Source organism: Stigmatopora nigra, chromosome 11, assembly GCF_051989575.1.
Source record: "Stigmatopora nigra isolate UIUO_SnigA chromosome 11, RoL_Snig_1.1, whole genome shotgun sequence".
Lineage (NCBI taxonomy): Eukaryota > Metazoa > Chordata > Actinopteri > Syngnathiformes > Syngnathidae > Stigmatopora > Stigmatopora nigra.
This window is the reverse complement of record NC_135518.1, coordinates 11,846,032-11,870,028: the sequence shown is the minus strand read 5'-3', so window position 1 is coordinate 11,870,028 and position 23,997 is coordinate 11,846,032. Positions and strand designations below refer to the sequence as shown.

The following is a 23,997-nucleotide window of genomic DNA, read 5'->3' as shown; positions in this document are numbered from 1 at the left end:
GGCTCCCAAACACTTGGCCTCTTTTCTTTCCTCACGTTCGCTCATTAATTGCCGTCACGGGCGGAAAGACGAGTGCGTCATGTGACATTTGCAGTCGCGGCGGCTCAGCGCCGCCCGCACAAACAACGACGAGGCCGCCGTCGCTAAACACCGCGCCAGGATTTTTTTCACATTAAGGAACCCCGGAGGCTATTCAAAAAAGGGAAAAAAAACGGACTGGATTTTGTGGCTTTTACAGGTCAAGCTATCTCGATAGCAGCTCATTTCCGTCCAATAGAAATGAATGTGGATATTTTGGTTAAATTTCGGTGGAACGATCGCTGCCGACCTTCTCAGTCAAAACAGATTGGGTGTCTATCGTCAACGGTGGCCAAGGAATTCAGAAATACATTTTTAAAACTTGATCTATTTGCTTGAATACGATCTTCTGTTTGACAAATAAGCGGAAGGATTTTGGAGGATTTGCGATGGCCGCCATTTTTCAAACGTCGCCATTTGGGAGGCTAGGATTGAAAGTCAGGATTGGAACGACCTTTCCAAAGATAACCCAGCGGAAAGACGAATCCCCCCGCGGGGGAAATCGCAACTACGACTTTGACACCAAACCCCCCGCCCCTCGGTTTACGAGAAAGTCAAACGCCGGTCGTCGGAAAAAAGGTCCGGCGACGAGAACAAAATGGGAGAAAATTCCAGCGCTCCCGAGAGCTCTTTCATCTTTTGGCCCTCCCCGTCCCGCTCCGAGCGGTCGGGGGAATACTCAGTGGAAAAGTGGAACGGCCGCCGCTTTCTTCCGCGAAACAGAAAGACGGGGGGAGGAGGAGGAGGAAAAAAATAGAAGAAGAAAAAAAAGGCCGGCTTGGCCCAGAGCCGGACCGACAGCTGCGCTTTTTATGACCCCGAGCGACGTCGGCGGTTTTCAAAACGCCCGCACGTGTCTCTTTGAGTCGCGGCGCGGGGAGCAGGAATGCGCTTGAAAGTTCGCCGTCCTTCCGTTGCGGATTCAGGTGCGCCTGCCGGCCTGCCTGACTAAAAAAAAAGAAAACAAAAAAACAACAACGACGACGAAAGCGAGGCGTACGCGGGTCCGAGACGGGGCGCCCTGGGAGGTCGCGGTGATCCCGCCATCTGCTGCCGCGATCAAGCTGGAGCGCCGGCCTGTTTTTTACACAACAACACACACATACACACACATATACACACACACACACCCCTTTGGTAAATAGACGCGCGGCGTCCTCCAAATGGCACGCACGGCGCGGGCTGACACACATTGGGCGAGGGCGGCCCGCCAACGCGGCGCGGGCTCAGATTGCAGGAAGCTCTTTGCACGCAGGTCGGGCCGCGGCAGCCGGGACTAATCAGCGCCATCCACCTGCAGATTGTTACGGATCGCTTAGCGCCAGTCGCACGGGCGCGAGGCGACGCTCCGCCGACGGAGGGACCGGCGCGGGGGGCCCCCGTGGACGTTACGCCGTCACCGGGCTCATTTGTTTTAATTCATCGCAGCTGTCTCCTCGCCGCTTTTAGTCTTACGCCATTACGCTCGCTAGGCGAGGCAAGGGCGGGGCTGGCGGAACACGCTAGCTTTCGATCGATAAGGTCGGGCTAGCTAAGGACGGAGAAAAAAAATGTGATATGAGGATATGAGGTATTAAAGCTTTCTTTTTTTTTGGTAGGGGAGGGGCTTTAACTCAAAAGGATGACATTTTAAAGCGGACCCCCGGGTTACGACATTAAGCCGCGACGGAGTTGGAATCGTGAGGCGAGGTGGCCAATACAAATGATTGTTATCATTGAGATTGTCAACATTGTGGGAGGGATTTCGGACATCTTTGTAAGGTCGACCAATAGCGGATTAGCATTTGGTGATGCTGACCAATAGTGGATTAGCATTTGGTAACCAATTAGCAGTCAGTGCCGAGTTCGAGTTTTGGAACTGTTTGGCAGGCCGTAAAGGGGAAAAATGCAGTAAAAAATACAGTAAAAATTGGGGAAAAGACATATTTATATATTGATATTCCACTTTGTAACATGAAAATGCTGTTTAAAATGAACCATACTCCGAATTGCTTCAATTCTATTTTGAATTTAACAGACTTAAAACATCTTGCTAGCCTAATGCCAATACATAACGCCAACCCCATTAGTATCACCATTCTTCCAATCTTCACCAAAACGTCAACATTTAGCTCGCGCTTTGCCACAAAACATTCCACCCAAAGAAGACTATCGCACGTAGCAATGTTTTTCTCGCCGCCGCCGCCTCTTTTTTTTTACTTGAAATTAGCAAAGCGCTGCCCTGCATGTTGTAAAAAAAAGGAAAACAAGTGACGCTACTCTAAAAGCCTGCAACTTTGAAATCCGACTTGGAAAACGGCTAAACCCTAAATGTTCAAATCTGGTTTGAAAACTGAAGAACGCTAAAACGGGGGCCATTTTCCTTTGTTTCCAAGCCCTTCGTCTTCCTTCGCCAAACGTTGCCTTACGGCTCGGAGAAAAAGGACGCGCGTGAAAACAACAAGCGCCACCGCTTCCTCCTTTTTTTTTCTCCCTTTTTTTTTCTTTTCCCAGCAACGCACGAGCACGCCAGGCAGGCTCCGCCCCTCCCCCCGCTCGCTTCCCGTGCGGAGCTAACCGGTCGTTCCCCAGGGGCGTAGCACGCTGAGTTAGCGCGGCCTCGCCGGGGATAATTACAGACAGGCTCGGCGGGGCGAGCCCAGCGCCGGAAAGAGAGCGAGGCGAAACGGGACCATCCGTGAGACGCTATTGGTTGGTCCAAGCCAAGGTGGATTTGTACCCGTGTTTTGTGTTCCAGGTATTGGAGACTATTTCAATTACAGCTAGCTTCTTGGAAATGGGAAAACAGGCAAAAATGAAGGGAAATTATGCATGATTGGTTTTTTTTATCGTAATAGGCATAATTTTCTTTCAATGTTGTGATTTGTTTGGTCTCCTGGGGATTATTTTGTAAGTGGTGGGGTTTTTTAGGTAGAAAATGAGGCCGGATGGTCAATTTATGGATGTAATTTGGTGACGTTGGTTTGGTTAATTTTAAAAGTATTAGGGGGGGATGGGCAAGATTGTTATCTTATCATGAGATTTGGGAGAATTAAGTCAGAGTTCTGAGAATCAAGTGAGGATTGTTTTTTTTAGTCGCCATGGTGGTAGAATTCAGACTTTATTCTCAGAATTTGGGCTATTAAAGTTCTGAGAATAATAAGAAAAGAATAAAGTGAGAATATTATGAGAAAAAACAAAAATTAAAGTTGATCTATTACGTGTCTCTAGGTAATATTATGGAAAAAATAAATTGTACGTAACATGACGAAAGTAGTCCCACAGAATTCCACATTGTTTCACGACGCCATAGAAATGTAACCACGAGGAAACTTGCTTTGCGACGTGACGTCAACCCAAATGTTATCAGTTTTAACCCGAAAAACGACTCTTGACCTCAAACGAGGAAACGGACGAGCAGAAAGGAAGTCGGCAAAGGTCGTTTTGGCGGCCATAGCCGGGTGCTTCGGCCGGCCTTGTTGGACTAGACTAGGCCCCGCCTCCATCCCGAGCCAACGAGGCCGACAAGGACGCGTTTCCCGTCTTGTCGTCCCTTCAAAGCGGGTTGGCGCCTGTTGACGAGGGCGAGACAAAAGCCAACGAAAAGCCTTTCCCAGGCAAGAGAGAGAAAGAGCCAAGCGAGCGACGTTTCAGCCCTCCCTCCCTCCCTCCCTCTCTCTGTCACGTCACCCCCCCCTCCCTCTACTCCCCTCCCTTCCTTCCCCCACCACTCTCCCTCCCCCTTCGCGTCTGTCGGCCTCTGTCGAGTTCCGCTCATAACCTCGCCACCCACCCACCTACCCACCCTCGCTTCGCAGCTTCCCTCCCGCCTCTCCCTGCTTTCCGCTGCTGGCGGGGAACACACATCCACAAGCGGCGTACGCACACACACACTGACACACAAACGCACACACCCAGACACACAGACACACACACACGCCTCGGCTCTCTTTAGCGCTCCGCTGCGCACACACAGACACACACATCCCGTCGGACAGGCGCACGCGCACTCGCGCACGAGCCTCTTTGGCGCTGAGCCGTCCACACATACACATACACGCACACACACACAGGCAGGCAGGCAGGCGGCGTCAATAAAAAGCCCAGCGATGTGAGGAGGCCGCCGGCGCTTCGCTTCGCGACGCTCGCTCGCTCGCCCCCCTAAACCTCCATCCCCCCCACCCCTTCTCTCTCTCTCCCCTCCCTCTCCCCCCTCTCCCCCGCCACTGCGATTAGCGGAGGCAGGCCGGCTGGGGAGAGGCGCCCCTCCGTTATCTGGGGCGGCGGCGGCGACAGGCGATTTAACTCTTTCCAGGACGGAAGCGAAGCGTTTTATCGCAAAGGAAGCAGAGGGGGGAATGACGTCACGGGGCCAAAACCAAGAGGCCTCTTCGGGAGCCCTCGGCTTTTGGGTGACGTCACGTTCGCAAAACCTGTTGCTCGCCCGATCGCCATTTTGCCGGAGGAGCCAAAGCTAGAGCCAGCGACAATCACGTGACTGACAAAGACACGTGATTGAAACGGATCGTTGTTGAAAGTAGAGAAATTAGTAATGGTTGACTTTCCATTCATTTGGGGGTCACTTCAATGTCAAGTGGGGTTTCCATGACGAGGTGTCCAATCCGGTTGAACTGGAAGGGGACAAATTATACGTTTTATTTTATTCTGTTTTTTGGTCAGGAGGGGGAGGTTTTTTTTGCAGTATTTCTGCTGATTTGACGCAGTTTTGCATGTTTTTCTCGGACATTTTTGCAGATTTACAATATTTTGCTTCACTTTTTTTAAGCGTTCAGTTTTTGTGGTTTTTTATACAATTGTGCAGTTTTTGTGGGGGTTTTTATACAATTGTGCAGTTTTTTAACAGTTTTGCATGATTTTTGCAGTTTTATTTTTACAGACTAGCATTTTCTTCCTCATATTTGCCCTTAACTGACATTCCACCATTTTGCTTTGAGGCTACCTTTATTATACACTCGTGTTTAAATGCCATTGGTGGTGCACAAAGATAAATAGATTGGACGTCACGTGCCGTCTCTGGCAAAAAAAAAAAAGGGTAGCGCCTGGAAAATGACAACCGCGTGAGCCAAATTCCTCTCGGTAGTTAATGACGGTCTCCTCCCCGGGCGCGTTTGTTTAACGGCGGCGCGCCTCCCATCGAACGCTTCAATTAGCCGCTGTGACTCCGGGCCGTTTGCCCTTTGCCTCGTCCAATCAGCGACGTGCTGGTCGGACGCCGGTCGCCGGCGACAATGGACAAAAGCCCATTTTCTGGAAATGGCTAGTTTCGGGCTTCCGAGAAAAAAAATGTCACGAGGATGACTTTCTTTTTTTCCTGTTCTGACTATTAAGCGGATGGAAATTTTAGATTAAGAAAGAGTCAAATGGAGGATCAGCATGCCGGAAAAGATTACAAAATAAGAGTTTGAATAGGAGGAGGAAAAATTTGGGACTGTATTTTGACCAAAAACTAAACTGGAATACCTAAAAGGTTGATTCATTTAAGTTATGTTAGGTACAAATAAAAAGGATATGTTTTAATTGCAGTTTTTTGTTTGCTTTTTGGTGATTTTCAGTTAAGGATGTCTTTTGACTTTTGATGTAGTTTTAAATGGCGCTCTGACTTTTTTGGGCCGTTTCCGATTGTAGACGGTTTTTGTGGTTTTGGGGTGTTTCTGGGCCACTTCCTGTACATTTAGGGGGGGATTTTTCAGTGCACTTTAATTTGATATTTTGTCATGCTATGAGCTTTTTTGGGGGTCAATTTTTGGTGGGGCTATATGTTTGTGGCAAAAAAAACAAATTCTGAATTCTTATCTGTAAATTAAAGAATTGTCTAAAAAAGTTTTGACTCTTTTTGCCATCATGGATTATTTTTTTGTCGATAAATGTCCAATTTTGCCACAAAAAAAGGAGAAAATCAACATTAGAAAGTTGGAACGACTCATTGTTTTGTACTAAAATCATGCCAGAAAATGGGCGTGGAACACAACAGGAAATTTTCAATGCAAGTCACCAAACCCCACCCCTTTTGAAAGATGTCACCCTCACTCCGCCCCTTTCAACCTTTGACTCCTCCTTCTTTTGACAGCTCGCGCGAAAACAGATGTGACAAACGATAGGCCGACGAGGCGAGCTAATAGCGGACCGTTGCCGTGGCGGTTAAATTGTATCCAATTACGAAGCGTGCCATGATTCTGGGCGAGGGAGGGGGCGGGGGTGCAAATAGTAATTCTTCCCGCGCGGCGGGTAGATTGGCTCATTTCCTCGGCTCCGGCGCCACGAGCCGGGAAACATGGTGGTGTCCGTAGGCCGCCTTTTTTCCTTTTTTCCCATCGTGATTGGAAAAAAAAGAGGACACGGCTGGCGCGCAATTTTCCTTCATCAAAATCCAGTTAAGCAGATGCACAGACAAGAGCGGGGCCAGCGGGGTGTGACCCCTAATTAATAGCGGGATTTAATGCCATAAAAAATGGGGCCCCGTTTTTTTCTGGAAGGCAACCAATGTCGCGTCACTCATTGGACAACTGTCACGATTGGACGTCAAATAAAGATGGCGGGCTAGCCTGACATTCGCTATTTGTGTAAGAAAGTCGGAATTGGAAATTGATTCAAAAACATTCGAAATGGAATGCGGCCTTTCTTAGTTTTAGTCAAAGAGCCAAAATGGCCGGTCTTAGTCCATTTGTACTTGTCAAGCGCAGATGTGCAGCAAGTGACCCCAAACCAACAGGAAGTCTCCAAATCTACAGGGAGGTCCCCCTAGAAATGCCGTAAAATCAAACAGGGGTATTCCAAGGAGGTGCCTTGGGAATATTTCAAAATGAGGAGGAAATGACTCAAAATCAAGAAGTGAGCTGCCAAAGTCAAATTCAACTAGACTCGACCCAGAATGGCCTAAAATCAACTGAAAGTGACCCCCAAAAGTCTAAAAATGAATAGGAAATAAGCCCACCCACCTCATAAACATTGGTAACCATCTTGAAAGCATTTAAAAAACATGCTGCTCTTATTTCTATTGAAAAATTAAGTTGTAAAGCCTACAACATGCGCATTTACTCTAAAAAAATAGGATTTTTTTTAAATGGGTGATCTCAGGTGGATACGCAAAAGGTATCTTAAAAAAAATTGGGTGTGAAATGGCCCCCAAAATGTGTATGGGGACATCCCTCATCCAAAAAAGCCTTCCAACCGTTTTTCACTTGGAAGTAAAAGGCAACTTGCAGACAAGTGTGTGTATGTGTGTGTGTGTGTGTATATGTGTGTGTGTGTGTGTGTGTGTGTGTGTGCCGGCCTTCCCGTGTGGGGAGATGGCACACACACACACACACACAGACAGACACACAAATGGAGCACACACACACACACACCGTCGCCGGCAAAGTGACGGGAGACGGCCCGCCAAGCCTTTTTAGTCACGATGCGCTGCCCCAGTCGTCATGGTAACGGGAGTCCGACTCGCCATTGGCCCAGCTATATTAAGGCCGGGAAGGGAAGGAAGGGGAGGGAAAGAGGGAGGGATGGGGGCTCACTCGCGCAAATTCAACGCACGCAACGGCCTGCAAAATGGTGGATGAAAAAAAGGGAAATGGGAAGGAAAATGCGGGTGCTTGAAATGGAAGGATGAGACGGGGATTGACGTCAAGAAGTTAGAAAAGGTTGGGAATTAAAGTCTAAAATGGTGGTGGGATTTTTTTGGCAGTGGTTTTGTGGCATTTCTGGGTCAGTTTAGGGATTTTTTCAGGTCACTTCATGTTAGTGTCGGGTCAGAGGGAATTATTCGGGTGGGGGGCTTAATGATGGTGTTTTTCCTCAAACTTTGGTAGAATCGTATATTTTTGGAAAAAAAGGGTTTTTGGGGGTTTGAAATCAATGTTTACGCATTTTTGTGGGTTTGTTTTTGTGTGACTAAAGAAAGACTTAAATTGAATGGCAAAATAAAACAGCGAAGAGAAACAGCCAAAAAAAAATGACATCATCAAAAATAGACCAAAAAAAAAAAGACAGTTTTCCCAGTCATTTTTTGCCAATTTTTGCTGTATAGCATATTTTTTGGCTGGCTTTCACCCAAAAACAAACAAAAATTGGGAAAAGACAGTTTTTCCCACTAGTTTTTGCCAAATTTTGCAGTTCAGCATTTTTTTACTTACGTCCATTTTTGCTATTGTCAATTTTTTGGCAGTTTCTCTTAGCCCATTCTATTTTGTCTTTGATTTTAGGGCTTACTTTAGTCACTTATTGTGACTTTTTCAGGTGAATTCCTGTTGGCATGGGATCCCTTTTTCACCCTTACAAAATGACTTTTTTTTTACACCAAAAACTAGGTACACTGTTGATTCATTGGCCCCACCGTCCATCCCAGTCAAGATGGATTGGACGTGGAAAGACAAGTAAGGTGGTTGTTGGGGAAAATTAAGATGATATTTGACAGAATGGGCAAAAGTAGCAATGGACTCTTGTTGGATGACAAAAAGGGGTCGAGTGTCTGTGTGTGTGGGGGGGGGGGGGGGAGTTGGGGGGTCGTTAGTTCAAGTCGTCTATGGTCGCCTTTAAATCAAACCGAACGGAGGCCGAATTGAAAGGCTGACGGACGAGCGAGCGGCGGCTGTTGCTAGGCAGCGTCTTCGCCGCTTGCCGTCCTTTACCTTTTTTTGCTTTGGACGCCGGCAAACACACAAAAAAGAAAGAAAGAAAAGACGCTAAGAAGATGTTGTTTGTGGTTTCGCAAACGCTCGACTACGCAAGCACAGAAATGTACGATGGAATGGCGGAAATATCCTGTCACAAAGTAATGATATGATATTACAAGAAAATGAGTCAAAAAGCATTTTGAAAAATCTGAAAATGACAACCAGTTTTCCACTTTTATCTTTTTTAAACGTAAACAGAAAATGAGTCTTTTGAATTATATTTCCTTGAATGAAAAACAAGACTTCAACTCAACATTTTTTTAAATTCCCCCAAAAATGTGTCAAAAATCTCACAATTATTTAAACATTAGGAAAAATTGCGACTGAAAATGTTAATTCAACTTGGCTTTATTTTAGTCTGTTTCCCCATTTGAGTGAAAACAGCAAAATGGAAAAGATAAAGAAAAACATTATTCTATAAAAACACAAAAAAGGTATAAAAAGAGTAATTGCTTGATTTTGGCAATCCGGAACATGAAAAAAAAAAATGACTTTGACAGCCACATTTTAAAAACCTTCCTTCCTTTCCTTTTCTGTCCCGAGGTTGGCGTGTTGTGGCGAGGGGGCGGTGGCTTGGCTTGTGCTCCCTCCCTCCCTCCTCCCTCCCCCCCCCCTCCCTCCCCCCTCCCTCCCTCCCTCCCTCCCCACGCGCGCATGCGTCTTTAGGATATTAAATAGTAAAGGATGGGGATTAATAATGGAAGCTGACAGCTCATCTCCGGCTTCTATCCGCCCGACTTTCCCCCCAATCTCGCCTTCCATTCTCTGCCTCCCGCTCGCTTTCTAATCCAGCACATTTCTCTTTGTCAGGAAGTCGCCATCGTCCTCGCCATCGCCGTCTTTCGTCCCGCCACCTTTGTCTCTCGCCTTCAGGGCCCTCGGTCTTTCAGGGTCACGTCCGGCGCGTAAAAAAGCGTCCGGTCTTCGTCGTCATCTTCGTCGTCTTCGCTCAGGTCGGCCCGAGCGTAGCGAGCGGCGCCAACGCCAAAATCGCCAATGTGTGTCTTGTCCCACAGCCGCGAGCTCAAGGCCAGCTGAGACACACACACAAAGTCCACGGTCACCCCTGGGGGGTGACGTCGGGGGTGTCGATCGCCGGAAGGGATTTTGGTGGCTGACATTTGCCGATAATACGAGGATGGTGGATGGATTGACTTTGGATGAAGTGATCAAAATTGAGTCAAGATAATCATCGGCGGAGATACTTTTCAATTTCCTTCCAGTTTTTGAAAGGTTTTGGCCAAGAGTAGGGTAAAATAGAAAAGTTTTTGTCGTGGATTTAGGTAAAAAGTGGAAAACTGGATGGTCTTTTTAGATTTAAAAAGTGCTTTTTTTGAGTCAAGACAACTGAAAAAATGGATATTTTGAGTAAAAAATGAATATTTTGACCAAAAACGTTGATTTACTTGTTAAAAAAAGCCCAAAACTGAAAAAATACCACTTAGATTTACTATAATACTGTAAAATTGTGTCAAAAAACTGAAAAAAATATTTTAGGGAATTTCTAAAAACAGGTGTACTAAATTATTCATTAAAAAAATGCAAAAACTTAGAAAACATTGTTTTTGATTACAAAATGTATTATGAAATGGCTATCTATTTAAAGGGAAAACAGTCAATATGATGTACCGCTAGATCTCCAATCTCAATTAGAATTTCATCAAAAAAGCCAAAGTGGATGTCAATTGGCTGCCCGCCACTTTGACACCTGGGCTCAAATGCCGCCCCTCCGCCCCCACCATGGTTTGGCCCCCAAAACAAACGAGATGGGGAGTTCCCCACTAGCCAAAATGCTACAATTTATCATTCCTGGCCGTATGCTATGACGTCCTTTTCTATTCTTTCTCCTTTCATCCGTTTTGGGGGACTCCCGGAGCGCCGTCCTATTATTAGAGGCCGAGCGCGACGAGAGCGACGAGAGCGACGATGCCAAGCCAAGCCCTCTTCAAATCATTCCTTGTTTATGACTCCAGCAAAAAAAAAAAGCTCTTTTAAGCGCTTTCCAATTCAGAGAAGGAAAAAAAATGAAATAAAAGCCCTTTTCTCACGACTGTCAGCTGTGGCTAAAACGATTGAATTTAATCTATGGCAATCCGCCTCACACCATTTGCCCCCTCCCACAAAAAAATCTCCTCAAGTCAGCTATTTATGGAAGCAGAATGCCAGGCGACCAATCCAAATGTCTTGTTCCACTCAAAATGGATTGGACGTGAGTTAATACCTAAAAAATGTAAAGTAAAACATTTTTAAGTGATTTTTTTTCAATACGAGCTCACAAAAAAGTATTTTTTAGCATGAAAAAGCGAATAAATTTGGTGACCCGATGCCAGGCGACCAATCCAAATGTCTTGTACCACTCAAAATGGATTGGACGCGAGTTAATACCTAAAAAATGTAAAGTAATACATATTAAAAGGATCTTTTTTGACCTAAAAATGACAAGATTAGCCCCAGATTATCAGTAGATTCCATTTTCCGTAAAAAAGTGGAAATCGGTAACATTTCCGACAAAAAAGCACTACTTTTTTGTACGTTTTAGTCTTACACTTCAGCTATAAATGCCTATCTTAGAAAAAGACAGTTCATTCCCAGATGTGAATGAGGGTCGAAAATCCATTTAACAAAAGAACGCTTCCCCTCAAACAAGCCAAAAAATAAAGAAATGTCTGTAAAATCTATGAACGAACGTCTTTGGTTTGAAGGAAAGCTTTTGCTGCTCCTTTTTTTTTCTTCTTTTCAGCAAATGCAAACGAGCGGAAGCGTTTGAATGATGACGCAATAAAAAAAACTCTGCTGGCATTTGTTATTGCTCGGGCTCCCGTCTTTAGTGGCCCGGGAGGGGCCTTTTAAATGCCACTGCAAGCGGCGAGCGTGGCGAGCGCGCCGAGTGTGGCGGCGAGTGCGGCCAGTACGCCGAGCGCTGCATTTTGCGACGTTGCATCAGCGCGTCCGCATTCGGATGAGTTAGCGGCCGCTAGGTAAACGGCCAAAGCCCTTTTTTGGCTGGCCGGCGAAGGGGTTGAGCTTCAAACGCTTAACGCGGTGGCGCTAATACGCTCTGTGCGGGAAACCGTCCAATCAGAAGGAGCGCTATTTTTTTTCACCAATTGGATTTTTCTCCATCCGGGTTTTGTCAATACCAAGAGGGTTTTTGCTCAAGCTTTTATCCTTTGGAAAGGCCTGAATCCAGCGGGGATCGAACCCTCGACCTCAGAACGGCGAGTCCGACGCGCTAAACACTCAAAATAATGCAAAATATTATGTACAAAGCAAACAATAAATAAATAATGTATAAATATATACATATACACATACATATACATATACATATACATATACATATACATATACATATACATATACATATACATATACATATACATATACATATACATATACATATACATCTAGATATACATATACATATACATATACATATACATATACATATACATATACATACACATACACATATACATATACATAAAATATACATATACATAAAATATACATATACATAAAATATACATATACATATACATATACATATACATATACATCCATTTTTACAAAAAAATATTATAAAATGGTTATTTTTTCCAATCTATGCGACCTGGAGTAAACCTGATTTGGCCTTATTTTATCTCCCAATTTTTTTATTTTAGCTTGGTGTCACGTCATGGTTTTCAATGACGTGGAAGCAAAGCGTGACAAATGATTTTCATTTGACAATTTCGGCTGTGGGATAATTGATTTCTTTCAAAGATTCCACGCTGGAATGGGCGTGTGCAAACGTCCACGGCGGGCCTCGAAGGCTTTGGGAGAGACGCCATTGCGACGGCGCCACGCTTAGCAGACATCCAGAGCGTCAGTCAGATAAGCCGCCGATTACAAACCGGCTTCTGATCTGCCGCACGTGGCCCACCGACTATTTGGAATTGGCGCGACGTGACCGGAGACAACAAAGGAGGAATTTTCTTCCCTTCCCAGAACGCCGCAAATGCGACCGCCGCAAACACGTGGCCTACATTTCAAAGGCGGTGGAGGCGGCGGCCCCTTTCTACAAAATGGCCCCAAAGAACGTCTGGCTAATTGGTGGTGCTAGCTGTCCAATCCATTTTGACTGGGAGACCCATTAAAAGGCTCGAGAAAGACTTTGCAAATCCGTCAATGAATCATTTGCTAGTCATTTACTTGTCAATTATTATGGTTCATTCATTTCTATCTGAAATTTGAGAAATTTTGTAAATTAACCAGATTTGAAGTCAAAAATGTCCCCTAAGAAGGTCAACAAAATAGAGATTGGGCGCATACAAATGCGACTTTTTGTATTTATTTGGGACCTTTGCTTGTATGATTCCAATGTGAAATGAAATAAATCATTTATGGAAGCAAAATGCTCCCACTGAGGAACGCTCAGCGGGTAATTGGAGGTCGTTCAACAACCCCATCGGTAACAACGCTCTAATTGGTGTTGCGCCGCCGTGCCGCTAAAATGTTGCCATCGACAGCGCTCAGATACGACCATTTAATTTCCATCTACTGGTCGTTTTTACCAAAATTTAACGTGTCACGACAACAGACATAGAAAAGAGCGATTATAAAAAGACATTTGCTTTGTTAAAAGGTAGACAAGTAGTCAAGCGAAACGTATAAATACAGTAACAGCACTCAATACGACTGGACGTTTCGTCGCCGGACAGTTCGTCGACAGATAATTCGTAAGATTAGTGGTGAGAATTAGGATTATGGGGATAGTGGTTAAGGTTTGGGGTTAGGTCCGGGGACGAAATGCCCGGGGACGAAATGCATGGGGACGAAGTGTCCGGGGATGAAGTGTCCGGGGACGAAATGTCCGGCGACCAACTGTCCGGCGACCAACTGTACGGCGACGAAATGTCCGGGTACCGAAAAGTTTGTATGAGTCAAAAGGTTTAAAGGAGTATTATTTTACATTTGAGTCTGCAGTCCTTTAGATGTTAAAAAAACAATTTTGTGTATTTTGCTATAAAACTGAGCAGCAGTGTATCGTAACTGCAAGCCAAAGACGGAGTGGTATGGCTTCAAAATTAGATGTATGATGAAAACAAAACAAAAAAATTGGTATGGTCCGTCTCCAAACTGGAAAACCTGCCATTCGCCATTTGGAAAGAATGTGAAAGGGGCCGCAAAGGCGTGCAAAAGCGTGCAAAAGCGTGCAAAATCGTGCAAAGGCTCAACGTAGGCAGTAGAGTATGAAGGAGGAGAGCTAACATGCTAGCTAGCTAACGAGAGAGAAAGAGAGAGAGAAAGAGAGCTGGCGGGGATTGCGTGCGATAGGGGGTGTCGAGCCGGCGATGAGGTGTCTGATGAAAGCGCAGATTCGTTTCGGCGAGGAAGGAATGTTTTGACGCCACCCCTCCCGTCGCCCCCGTCGCTTCGTCGCCTCCCCTTCCCGCTCCCTCTCTCGCACCTGATGCGAAGGGGGGCCGGCGGGAGTCGCGCGTCAAGATGAATAACAACCGGCTGTTAGTCACCAACGCACACGGAGCCTGTCTGACTGGCAGCGGCGGCGCATCGGGCCATCCGGCCAGCCGCCGTGGCGGGCTTAACGGGCGCCATCGGCCCATTTCCGGCCCCTGCTTCCCTGACGCAAACATCATTTTCCCCGTGATTTAGGAAGCTTCCATTTTCCCCGGCCGCGCCGAAACATTGACATTTGCGTTGAAGGTCAGGCCGCGCGTTCCTCTCTCGTCAAGCGCTTATCGGCGCGGCCGGCGATGGCGTGCGTGCGTGCGCGCGACAGACTACTTCAACCCCGCCTCTGGCGGTTCGATAATAACGCCGGCTCATATCCGCAAATGCTGTCAATGTTTCCAGATTGAGACAAATCAGCGGGGAGGCCAGCGGCTATCGACCGCCGTGTTTATTGAAGTACGGACGACGACGACGACCACGATGACGTGCAAATGTCCTCTTTCATAACGCTTCGGCTTAAAAGCGGGGATAAAATGAGGTCGGACGTTTTTGGGAGCGGGGAAAAGGGAAAAAAAAAAAACGGCTTTTTGGCGTTGCCACGGCGACAAACGGCTATGGCTTCAAAACGGGATTATTTTAGTATAGTAAGGCTTGGCTGTATTGTTTTTAGCAATTGAAGTAGCTATATGCTAAAAAACAAGTAATAATAATAAGGGATCATCCAGATTGTAACTTGAATCTGGCAATTTTTTTGTATATTATTATATTATTCATATTTTTGGACACAAATTATATCATTGTTAAACCTAAAAAATGTCATTTCTACTCGATTTATGTCAACAACAACAACAAAATGTCAAATACGGAGCAAAATAGTGATGTAAACCAGCGCCCAATACAAACAAAGTTTTTTGATCACCTAGTAGGGATTAAACGTTGCCCGCCTTTGACGTGGGCCGGCCGCTTGGCTAACGGTGACTCACCACTGACCTGCCTTGTGTTTATTTTAGTCTTTTCCGACTGTGCAACAGGGGAATCTGCTTGGCCAATCAGAGGCTAGTGACAGTTTATATCTCTGGGTGGGTAGGGGGGAAACTGGGGGGGTTGGGGTGTAGTTAGGGGTGGGGATGCTGGGGGGCGGGGGGTTTGGCTGTAGGGATGTGGGGCGGATGGACTGTAATGGGGGGGCTGGGGGGGCGTGGGTAGTTATGGTTTTGGGGATGGGGGGGCAGATGGACTGTAGTTATGGGTGGGGATTTGGGGGGGGGGATGGATTGTGGTGGGTGGGGGGGTAGTTATTTGTATTTGGGGATGGACTGTTATGGGGTGGTCTATTTTTCAATAAAAAAAAGTAGTAGTAAAAGTGCCAATCTGCCAGGTTTTTGGCTTCAATTCAATTGCTGTAAAAGCTAGCGCAACCAGGGACGTACCTGCATGCCGGTGGGGGTGAGGAGGCTCCACCAATGGCGATCCAGGCTGAAGACGAAGGTGTTGACCAAACCGTGGAGAGGAGCGAAAATGACGTGCAACAACGTCAGCCAGAAGGACGGATTTGCGGGTGGAAGGCGTCGTGAAGCCTGGAACACAATTACACCAATGTTTACTTTCAAAATGGGACTTTGGTTACCATGGCGATTTCATCAGGGGAGACTTCGATGGCCATTTTAGGAATTTCGATTCTTTGGATAACTTATTTGCTGATGTAAAGTCTGTTGAGATTTGGTGGAATTCACCTGAAGCCAGGAAAGGAGTTTTTTTTTTGGCTGAATAAAACATGGCTTTGAGGAAAACGGCAGAGTTCAAAGACGGCCGTGTTTTTCACTTTGGTCAACATCGATTTGATTGAGCATTAAGTCGCACTGTGGCCTCCGGGGGTGCTTGACTCAATTGGACAGATTGAATTCAATGAGCCACGGGCTATAGTCATTTTCTTTGTTAAACCAAACCAAAAAAAAACAAAAAGAAGCACAAAATGCAGTTTTAATCCCATTTCGCCTTTAGCACTTGCGCCTGTTATGCTGATTTTCAACTTATTTGGTTACATTTCAACTTTCTGCGACCCAATTACAATTTGGTATTGCAACTCATCACACAATAAAGACAACAAGTCTCAACTCCTGCTTTCCATTGAATCATAATTCCTTGCCTTCATTTTTTTTTTTATTGCACAATTTCAAGTTATAGATGTGTGCGAATCCGGATAATTGATTTCTCAACACTTTTTCACGATTCAATCATTTAATTAGCGTGTAAAAACCCATGATAGTGGGACTATTAAACCCCAACCAATCGCTTCCAATCCAAAAGGAGGACACAACCGAGATCGCGATTGGCCGGCGAGTCATTAGCATCCGGCGCTAATTGCTTAGCCAATCGCAAAAGGTCACTATACCATTTTCGCCTTTTGATGCCAATCGCCAAACGCCATCGCTTAGCGAGTCCTGAGCTAACGTGCAGGCTAACATTAGCGTCCGCTCAATTTCGGAAAATATTCCGACAAGGAGGAAGCGAGCGGGAAAGGCAAAGAGGATGAGAAAAAAGAAAAAAAACGAGAAAAAAAAAACGACGCGAGCGAGGTTGACAGATCAGCCGGAAGGAAGCGGCGGCGGAAAGGGGACGAGTGAGTGACGGAGCGAGAAAGAAGGCTGAAAACCAGAGGTAATGAGAGCGGAGCATCGGAGGGAGGGGCGGCGTGGGGGATGGCGGCGTGGGGGAGGGGATGGCATGGGTTGGGGGAGTGTGGGGGGGAGCAAAACCAGGGAGGGCGAAAAGGAGCGAGGCGAGCTTTATATCAGCGTTTAAGAGCCCATTAGGCAGCGCGAGACGTCTGGGCTGACACATTCTTGGCTGCCGCGCCGACAGCACGCCGCACTTTACAAGGGCGGCGGGAAGCGGAGAGGCGGAAAAGTGGCAGATCGCTCCGTTCTCGCCAAAGCCGAACCCGTCCCCGAAGGGTCCGTCCGGGTTCCGTCCGGGTTCCGTCCGGGTGGCCTCGGCCAGAGAACAAATTCCAAGGACGGCGGATGGCAATTGACCCCGGATTAACCCCGTATTAGTCCTCCTCGCCGGTTAGCGTGTCCCTAATGTTTTTTTTATCGATCCGTTAGCCGGGGAATCAAAGTGGACGGCGCTCCGGGCAATTTTCGAAGCCAAAGGGAGCGCTTGACCCGAGACGTTCCCGGCGGCGAGAACGCAAACGCTCTGTCATGCCAAGAATGAGGAACAAAACAGGTTTCGGTGCTTTAGATGCTATTCGGGTTATTTGGTGCTCGACAGTTAGCAGAATAGCTAAAAACAATACAATATATATATATATATATGAATAAAAGACAGGGATATGCTTGAGTGTATTTGCAACTGGCCAAACTGATGCATAAATGAGCCAATCAGGGGGAAGAGGCGGAGCTACACAGGTGACCACAAAGCAACTACCTGGATGTATGAAGCTCAGTTTTGGAGGGTTTTATCCAATGTACACAAAGAAGGTCACCAAATTATATTTTTGTTGTGGATTGGTCGCCTTGTGAAAACAAACCAATCAGGGAAGAGAAGACAAAGTCAGTTTGTTTTGAAAATTTGGTCAGAAATACACAATTCCTTCATTAAAAGAAGAGCAAAGAACAGAATGAAATGCTTTTTGGGACAACCGCTTTGAGGGGATTGGTCGCTTTCGGATGGTGAGCTAATGAGGGGGAAAGGGCAATCTGCAATAGGTAGAATGGGAAGAGGCCCCTTCCCCAAATTTGGCCTGAAGTCCATTTCACTTCCTATTTTGAACAGCCGTGGTCCAATCAGAAGCAGGATATTTTAAAATAGGTCGCAATTGGACCTCATTCAGATCACCATGTGTATTCCTCAATTGGTTGTGGTAGGTGAGCGTTTAACTCACCCAAACTAAAACTAATTTGGTCCACAATTCAGTGGCGGTGGCGATGGCCACGGCAATGACGACGGCGCCTGGGCTTCTTGGGCCACCTGGCGCGACCCTCTTTTGATGAGCGGCGCGCCATAGAGAAGAAAGCCAAACGGCCCCCGGGAAGAAATGTCACGTCTCTTTCTTCCCTCTTGCGCTTTTGCCGCATCTGACTTTTTCTCATTTGGGATGGCGACGGCGTGGGGGAAAAATAAAACCCGGAGACAAAACCGCAGGTGAACAAGCGTCGAAGATGATTATGTAGATTTCTCCGCAAATCTTCTTCTAATCCCCTCTTATCCTCTTTTGCGGCAGAAGGTTGGAAGGTTTATTTTCTATTAATCTGTCGCCACTTACCTTCCGAATCACGTTCGGAAGGGGTAGGGGGGCCCCGGAAGGGCGCCGGGCGCCAAATGGGCCCGGAGAGCCCCGTCCGACCCCGGGGGCCGCCGCGGTCGGGCCCTCGGGGGACGGAACGGGGGGGTCGTCCGTGTTCCGCTTTCGCTTAACCGCTACGTCTGGAGAGGAGCGGCGCAGCTGCTGCCGGCGTGGGTTTCACTTCCCATTAAAGGTGAAATAAATCAGCAGTCCCGGCGCAACCGCCGCACACGCCAAGAAGGGACGGGCTCAAGCGTACACGCACGCGCGTGGGACGTCAGCTGGCGGCAAACGCGCATTCTCCCGACCGCACAGCGGCGGCTATTTCTGGCATCGCGTCCTCGCTAGCCCCCCTCCTCCTCCCCTCTCCCGCCGCCGCCGCAAAGAAACGCGATCGGCGTCCGGGAAACGAGAGCTGGCGGCGAGCAATCATCTCCCCGCCGCGTGCACGCAAACCAGCGCGGCGCCGGGCAACGCGCGCCATGGCAACGGAACAGCCGCAATTAGAGGCGTAGAGCCTTTCCCCTCCATCCAGGGAGAGCCAAATGAAAGGAAGAAAGAGCGGGGAGCGGCGGAGAGACGAGTGGCGGGGAACGGCGTTGCGAGGGGAGGGAGAGGTGGGTGGCGAGGGTGGGAGGGGGGGACGGAAGGAGACCGCCAGAGAGGTGAGAACGTGCCAGAGCGAGGCCGCCGAGGGGGAACGAGGGCCCTCCAGGGAGAGGTGGCGTCGAGCGACCCCCTCCTCCACGGCAGGGGGAGAGAGCCGGCGAAGAGCGAGCGAAAAGTCGGGCCCGCCAGAACAGCCAGGCGGGGAGGGAGGAGCCATATCAAAAAAGACAGATTGCGAGACACGAGCGAGACAAACCGGGAGATTACGGGCGGAACGCGATAGAGCGAGCGAGCGATGGCGAGGGGGGGAGGGAGGGAGGGGGGAGTGAGGGGGGAGGGAAGGAAGGAAGGAGGGAGAAAAGCGTGCGCTCCCGTGAGCGCGGCGCCGCTAATGAAAGATGAATGAGGCAGCGCTGGGAAGCCAGCGTGTCTGCGGGCCACGCCGGGCCACCAATGACTGACGCCTGCGCAAATGTGTGTCAAAACCAGCGCTCCGCTTGGCAGGTGTCGCGCGTTCGAGAGCCGGAAGGGACGTCCCCGAGGCCGCCCGTCCGTCCGTCACTAAGTTCCAGGCAAAAACATCTTTTCAAGGACGATTTGACACAAACGACATAGCTAGGATCAAGTCTGCATATAATTAGCTTAGGGTGCATGCTTTTGGGGGTGCTGGAGGAAAACTGGAGTACCCGGAGAAAACCCATGCAAGGCTGGGGAGAACACCCTAACTCCACATAGTGAGGAAGGACCTGGGATTGAAACGCAAAACTAACGATGTAAAAGATTGAAAGAAAATCAGTTTTTTGGGGGGCTCGTGAGCCATAGGTTTTCTAGCTAGCCTAGCACTTAGCCATGAATGAGAAGGCGCCGTCTGGCACGAAAACCTTCTTTCCTTCCTTCCTTCTCTTCCGGAGAGTCGAACGCTGCCAAAACAGTCAACCTGACCTTGATTCCACTTCCTTTTTGGCCGACTGGCTTCTCTCTTTTTATCGTTTTTTTTTTCTTTTCTCTCTCTCCCTCTTTGACTCCAGACGAGTCGCACGGTTCAAAATGCCAAAAAGAGGCCGGCGTTGTGCGCAATGTTGCTTTTAAGAGAAGCAACCCTTGAAAGGAAAGGGACTTTTTTTGGCTTTTTTTTTTACGCGTCAACCTAAGTCAACTCTTGACTGGGTCAGTGTATGTGTGTGTGTGTGTGCTTTTGGGATTTCCCCGACCGACTCCCTTTCAAACATTGATTCATTTAATGCTATTTACCCCAGATCGAGCCAGGCGGACTACAAAGGATAAAGTCGTCTTTGGACGCCATCCCAAGTTTTTAATTGCGGCGTAACGGTGCAAGGAATTTCCGACCACGCCGTTCTGAAATAAATACTGTATTTTACAGACTTTAAGTCACATTTTTGTCATAGTTTCCTTTTCTCTCTCTGGCTGTTATATTTAAAAAAAAAAAAAAGGTTATCTTGAAAATTGTTACATTAACAGATGCATGTTGTTCTCCATGTTACTATTGTTACTTTAAAATATGATTAAGAGCTATTTTTTATCTTTTTGTGGCGTATTCTTGAACTGGTGCGACTTATAGTCCGCATAATACGGCACAAAAAAATGGCGGAATGTCAAAATGTATGTAAAAATAGGAAGGTACAGTCTTAAAATATGTAAATGATGAATTCAAAGTGCGTATAAATACAAAAATAAAAGCGGGAGGAGTTGGTTGGCGTTCGGCCTAGCGTGTCGAGTAGCCGTGGCGGCGTAACCGGAGATGGAGAGCCCCGCGAGCATTCGTCTCCCGTCGCGACGCTCCGCCATCCATCCCCATTTAGCGAAAGCGAGCAGGGCCCGTGGGGATTTGAGGGGGGCCATAAGAGGGGTGGGGGGGTTGTGAAAAACGTCCCTCGATCCGAACCTCTAAAATTATGGCCCTGAAGAAGAGTCAAATCGAACAGAAACAATGCGGAAGAGAGAAAAGGCAAAGATACGTTGAGTTCCGACCAAAGATAAATGTAAACGGAGGTCCGACAGACGTTACGTCGACGGTTGTCAAAGTCAAACAAGTTCGGGTTGGCGTGAGATCAAAAATAGGAAAAGTAAGGTAACGATCCAGGTTAAGCGGATGCTTAATGGTTCTATATTGATGTGTGGAGTGATGGGTTTTCGAGGCTGTCCCTGAACGCATCACGTTTCTGACTGCAGGGAGCCGTTGGCTATTTTGGTTTTACGGAGTTGTCCACATAAATCATTGGAAAGATTTAAGGGGTAGTTTACTTTTTAAATATTATATTTTTGTTCATTTTTGACGAACAGTGAATTCAAACTGATTATAAAGACAAAAATGCAACAAATTTGGTTGCGCATACGCTTCAGATGACGATGTGAATACATCGAGTACTGTGTTTTCCGAGCTTTCCCTGAATGCCCCTTAAGGACCAACTTTAGTTTTTGTTTTGTCTTGTCACAATGCAAATAAATCACGAAAAAAAATGTATGATTTCTATGGATTTTTTTACATTTCGACTTTGGAAGGGAACTGAAAACAACGGACAGCCATAATGAATCGCTTCCTATACGGACGACGAAGGGCATAAAGACGGTATACGAAGGCGCTGGCTGTTTGCAAGCGGCAACAAGATGGCCTCTGTCACACGCTGGTGGCCACTTTTTGTGTGGATGGAATGCAAGCACACGCACGTACAGAGTCCGCTATAGACGCCCCCGTCGCCTCCCCCATCGCCTCCCCTCCCATGGCCTCCCCCCCCATCAGCACCTCCCCACCGCGCTTTCAGGCACGTCTTTAAATATTCATCACTCTGGCTGCTCTGAGAGCGCCGTAAACGCTGCCTCACACTCCGGGGAATCGCTAAAGCCCACTCTATCATCTGCTCTACCCCCCCTCCCTCTCCCCCCTCTCCCCTCTCTCTCGTTTTTTTTTCTTTTGCTCTTTCACTCTCACCCGCATCCAATATGGAGGCACGACGTGCCGAGGCGAGGGCCGAGCTCTGGTGTGCAAATGCTAAACAAAAACCAAGGCCGTGAACTGACTCTACAGGGGGATGGGGGGTGCCGGATTTGGGTGACCCAGTGCCCTGTCTTTCAAAGTCCCCCAGTTGGATTTAGAGCCGCCCATGAAGACAGGGGTGTCCAGACTTTTGTCTTTTTCCGAGGGCCACTTTTAGAGATTTGTGTCTTTTGCAGAGAACAAAATCGGGTAAAAAAGATTGTTTTCATAATATAAAATGGAGTATTGATTTATTTGATTTGATTAAAATTAGTTAATGTATTCATTTTATTGAATTCAAGTTCATGTATTTAATTATTTAGTTATTTATTTATGAATTATTCCGCTATCAAAGTCAATTTCCCATTTTGGCTCAAAGCAATGACCTAATGCTAACTTTTCAATAGCATCATTCCCCTGTAGTAAGCCCCGCCCCTTTCATATAGCGAGATGACATTTTAGCGAATTGCCAATCGGCTTTTAGCCTTCCTAGAAAACAAACCAAGATGAGCCAGAGTAAACCATTTGTCAAAAAACCAGCTAGTGGGTGGGGTGGGGGAACAAAAAAGCTTCTCCGATCCGGTTTTTTTGGGCCATTTTTGTTCTTTGTGTGTACACGACCTGTTTTTTTCTCGCAAAGGGCGAGGCAGGTGTTCTAGTTGCCTGTTAGCGATTAAGCTTGACCGACCGACCGAGCGACCGATGGATCGGTGCTGGCGGCGGCGAGAGGGGGGTCAACGGGGGGGACGGGGGCGTGGGTGGAGTGAGTTTCCCATCGCCCGCGTCACCTTGAGTTCCCCTTCTAGCCTCGGGACGGATCCGGCGCCCTCTTCGCCGTCCCTGGACGTACGCCAAGGGTGTCAAATTCATTTTTTGTGGCGGGCCACATCAAAGTGGCGCTCGGGTTCGTTCGCAAGGTCAACTAGGCTTCACATAAAGTTCGCAGGGGGTGCTAGAGCTGATTTTTGGAGTTCGCTTTGTTTATTTTGTTTTATTTCACTGTTATTTTAATCCAATCCATTTTATTCTATGTATCTTTGGCATTTTTGGCTGTAAAGTGACCTTCAAAATAAAAGCCAATTTTAGTGTCTTTTAGAGGAGGACTTTTGACCAGGGTTAGGGCTAGAAATCCCCAAAACGACGCCCCCCCCTTCATCCCCTCGCCGCACTTCGGGGGAGATCTGATTTCCCCGCTCCAGGCGAGCGGAGAGAACAAGACGGAGGCGCGTACGTGCGCGTGCGCGGGGGCGAGGGAGCAAGCGAGAAAGCGAGCGAGCGGGCGGGCGGGCGTTGGTTCAGACCTTCCCCATCTCCGCTCGACGCTTTGAAAAACGAGGAAGGAAATCTCAGAGCAGCAGTTATTATTCATCCCTCAAAGAGAACGCCGCGGCGGAGGGGGGAGTGGAGGAGGGGGAGGCGGGGGAGCAAGGAGGGAGGAAGAAAGGAAGAGAGGCTAACAGGAGAGGGAAGGTGGGGGATGGGGGAGGGGGACGTTGCCGGTCGGGATACATTAACGCTTATCGTGCTGGATTTTGCATCCCAGGATGGGCTCTCTCTCTCTTTCTCTCTCTCTCTCCCCCCTTACCTCCCCCCTTTTCTGTCTTTGTCTCTTTCCGCCCGCAGTTCCCCGCTTCGCAAGCTCGCCGCTTTCCGCCTCCCGGGGTAACTGGCGCGCGTTTCATTTTCGACACCTTGCAAACGCCGCCTCATTTTGTCGCGCCACGACGCCTCGCCAAAAATGCGTTTTTGTCTTCCAGGTGGACTTTTCTTTGGGAAAATTGGGTCAAAACAAGTCTTAACCTTGTCATCCAATCACTATTTTTCCTTCCTAACATAGCACCAAAATGAGTTAATGAGTAATCCTAGTCTTTGATAAGTTTCAACTATGCAGAGGCAAACTGCCT

General features: G+C 47.5%; 1 protein-coding gene across 1 annotated transcript in view; it reads right to left on the bottom strand.

Moving 5' to 3' along the window:
- Nucleotides 1-9,400: 9,400 nt before the first annotated feature.
- The window catches only part of LOC144203973 (cyclic AMP receptor 4), a 59,414-nt gene continuing 44,817 nt past the window's right edge, over nucleotides 9,401-23,997 (bottom strand). The window contains 3 exon segments of the mRNA XM_077727623.1: nucleotides 9,401-9,778; nucleotides 15,632-15,753; nucleotides 15,756-15,778. Coding sequence (XP_077583749.1) covers nucleotides 9,614-9,778; nucleotides 15,632-15,753; nucleotides 15,756-15,778 — 310 coding nt within the window. The 3' untranslated portion in view covers nucleotides 9,401-9,613.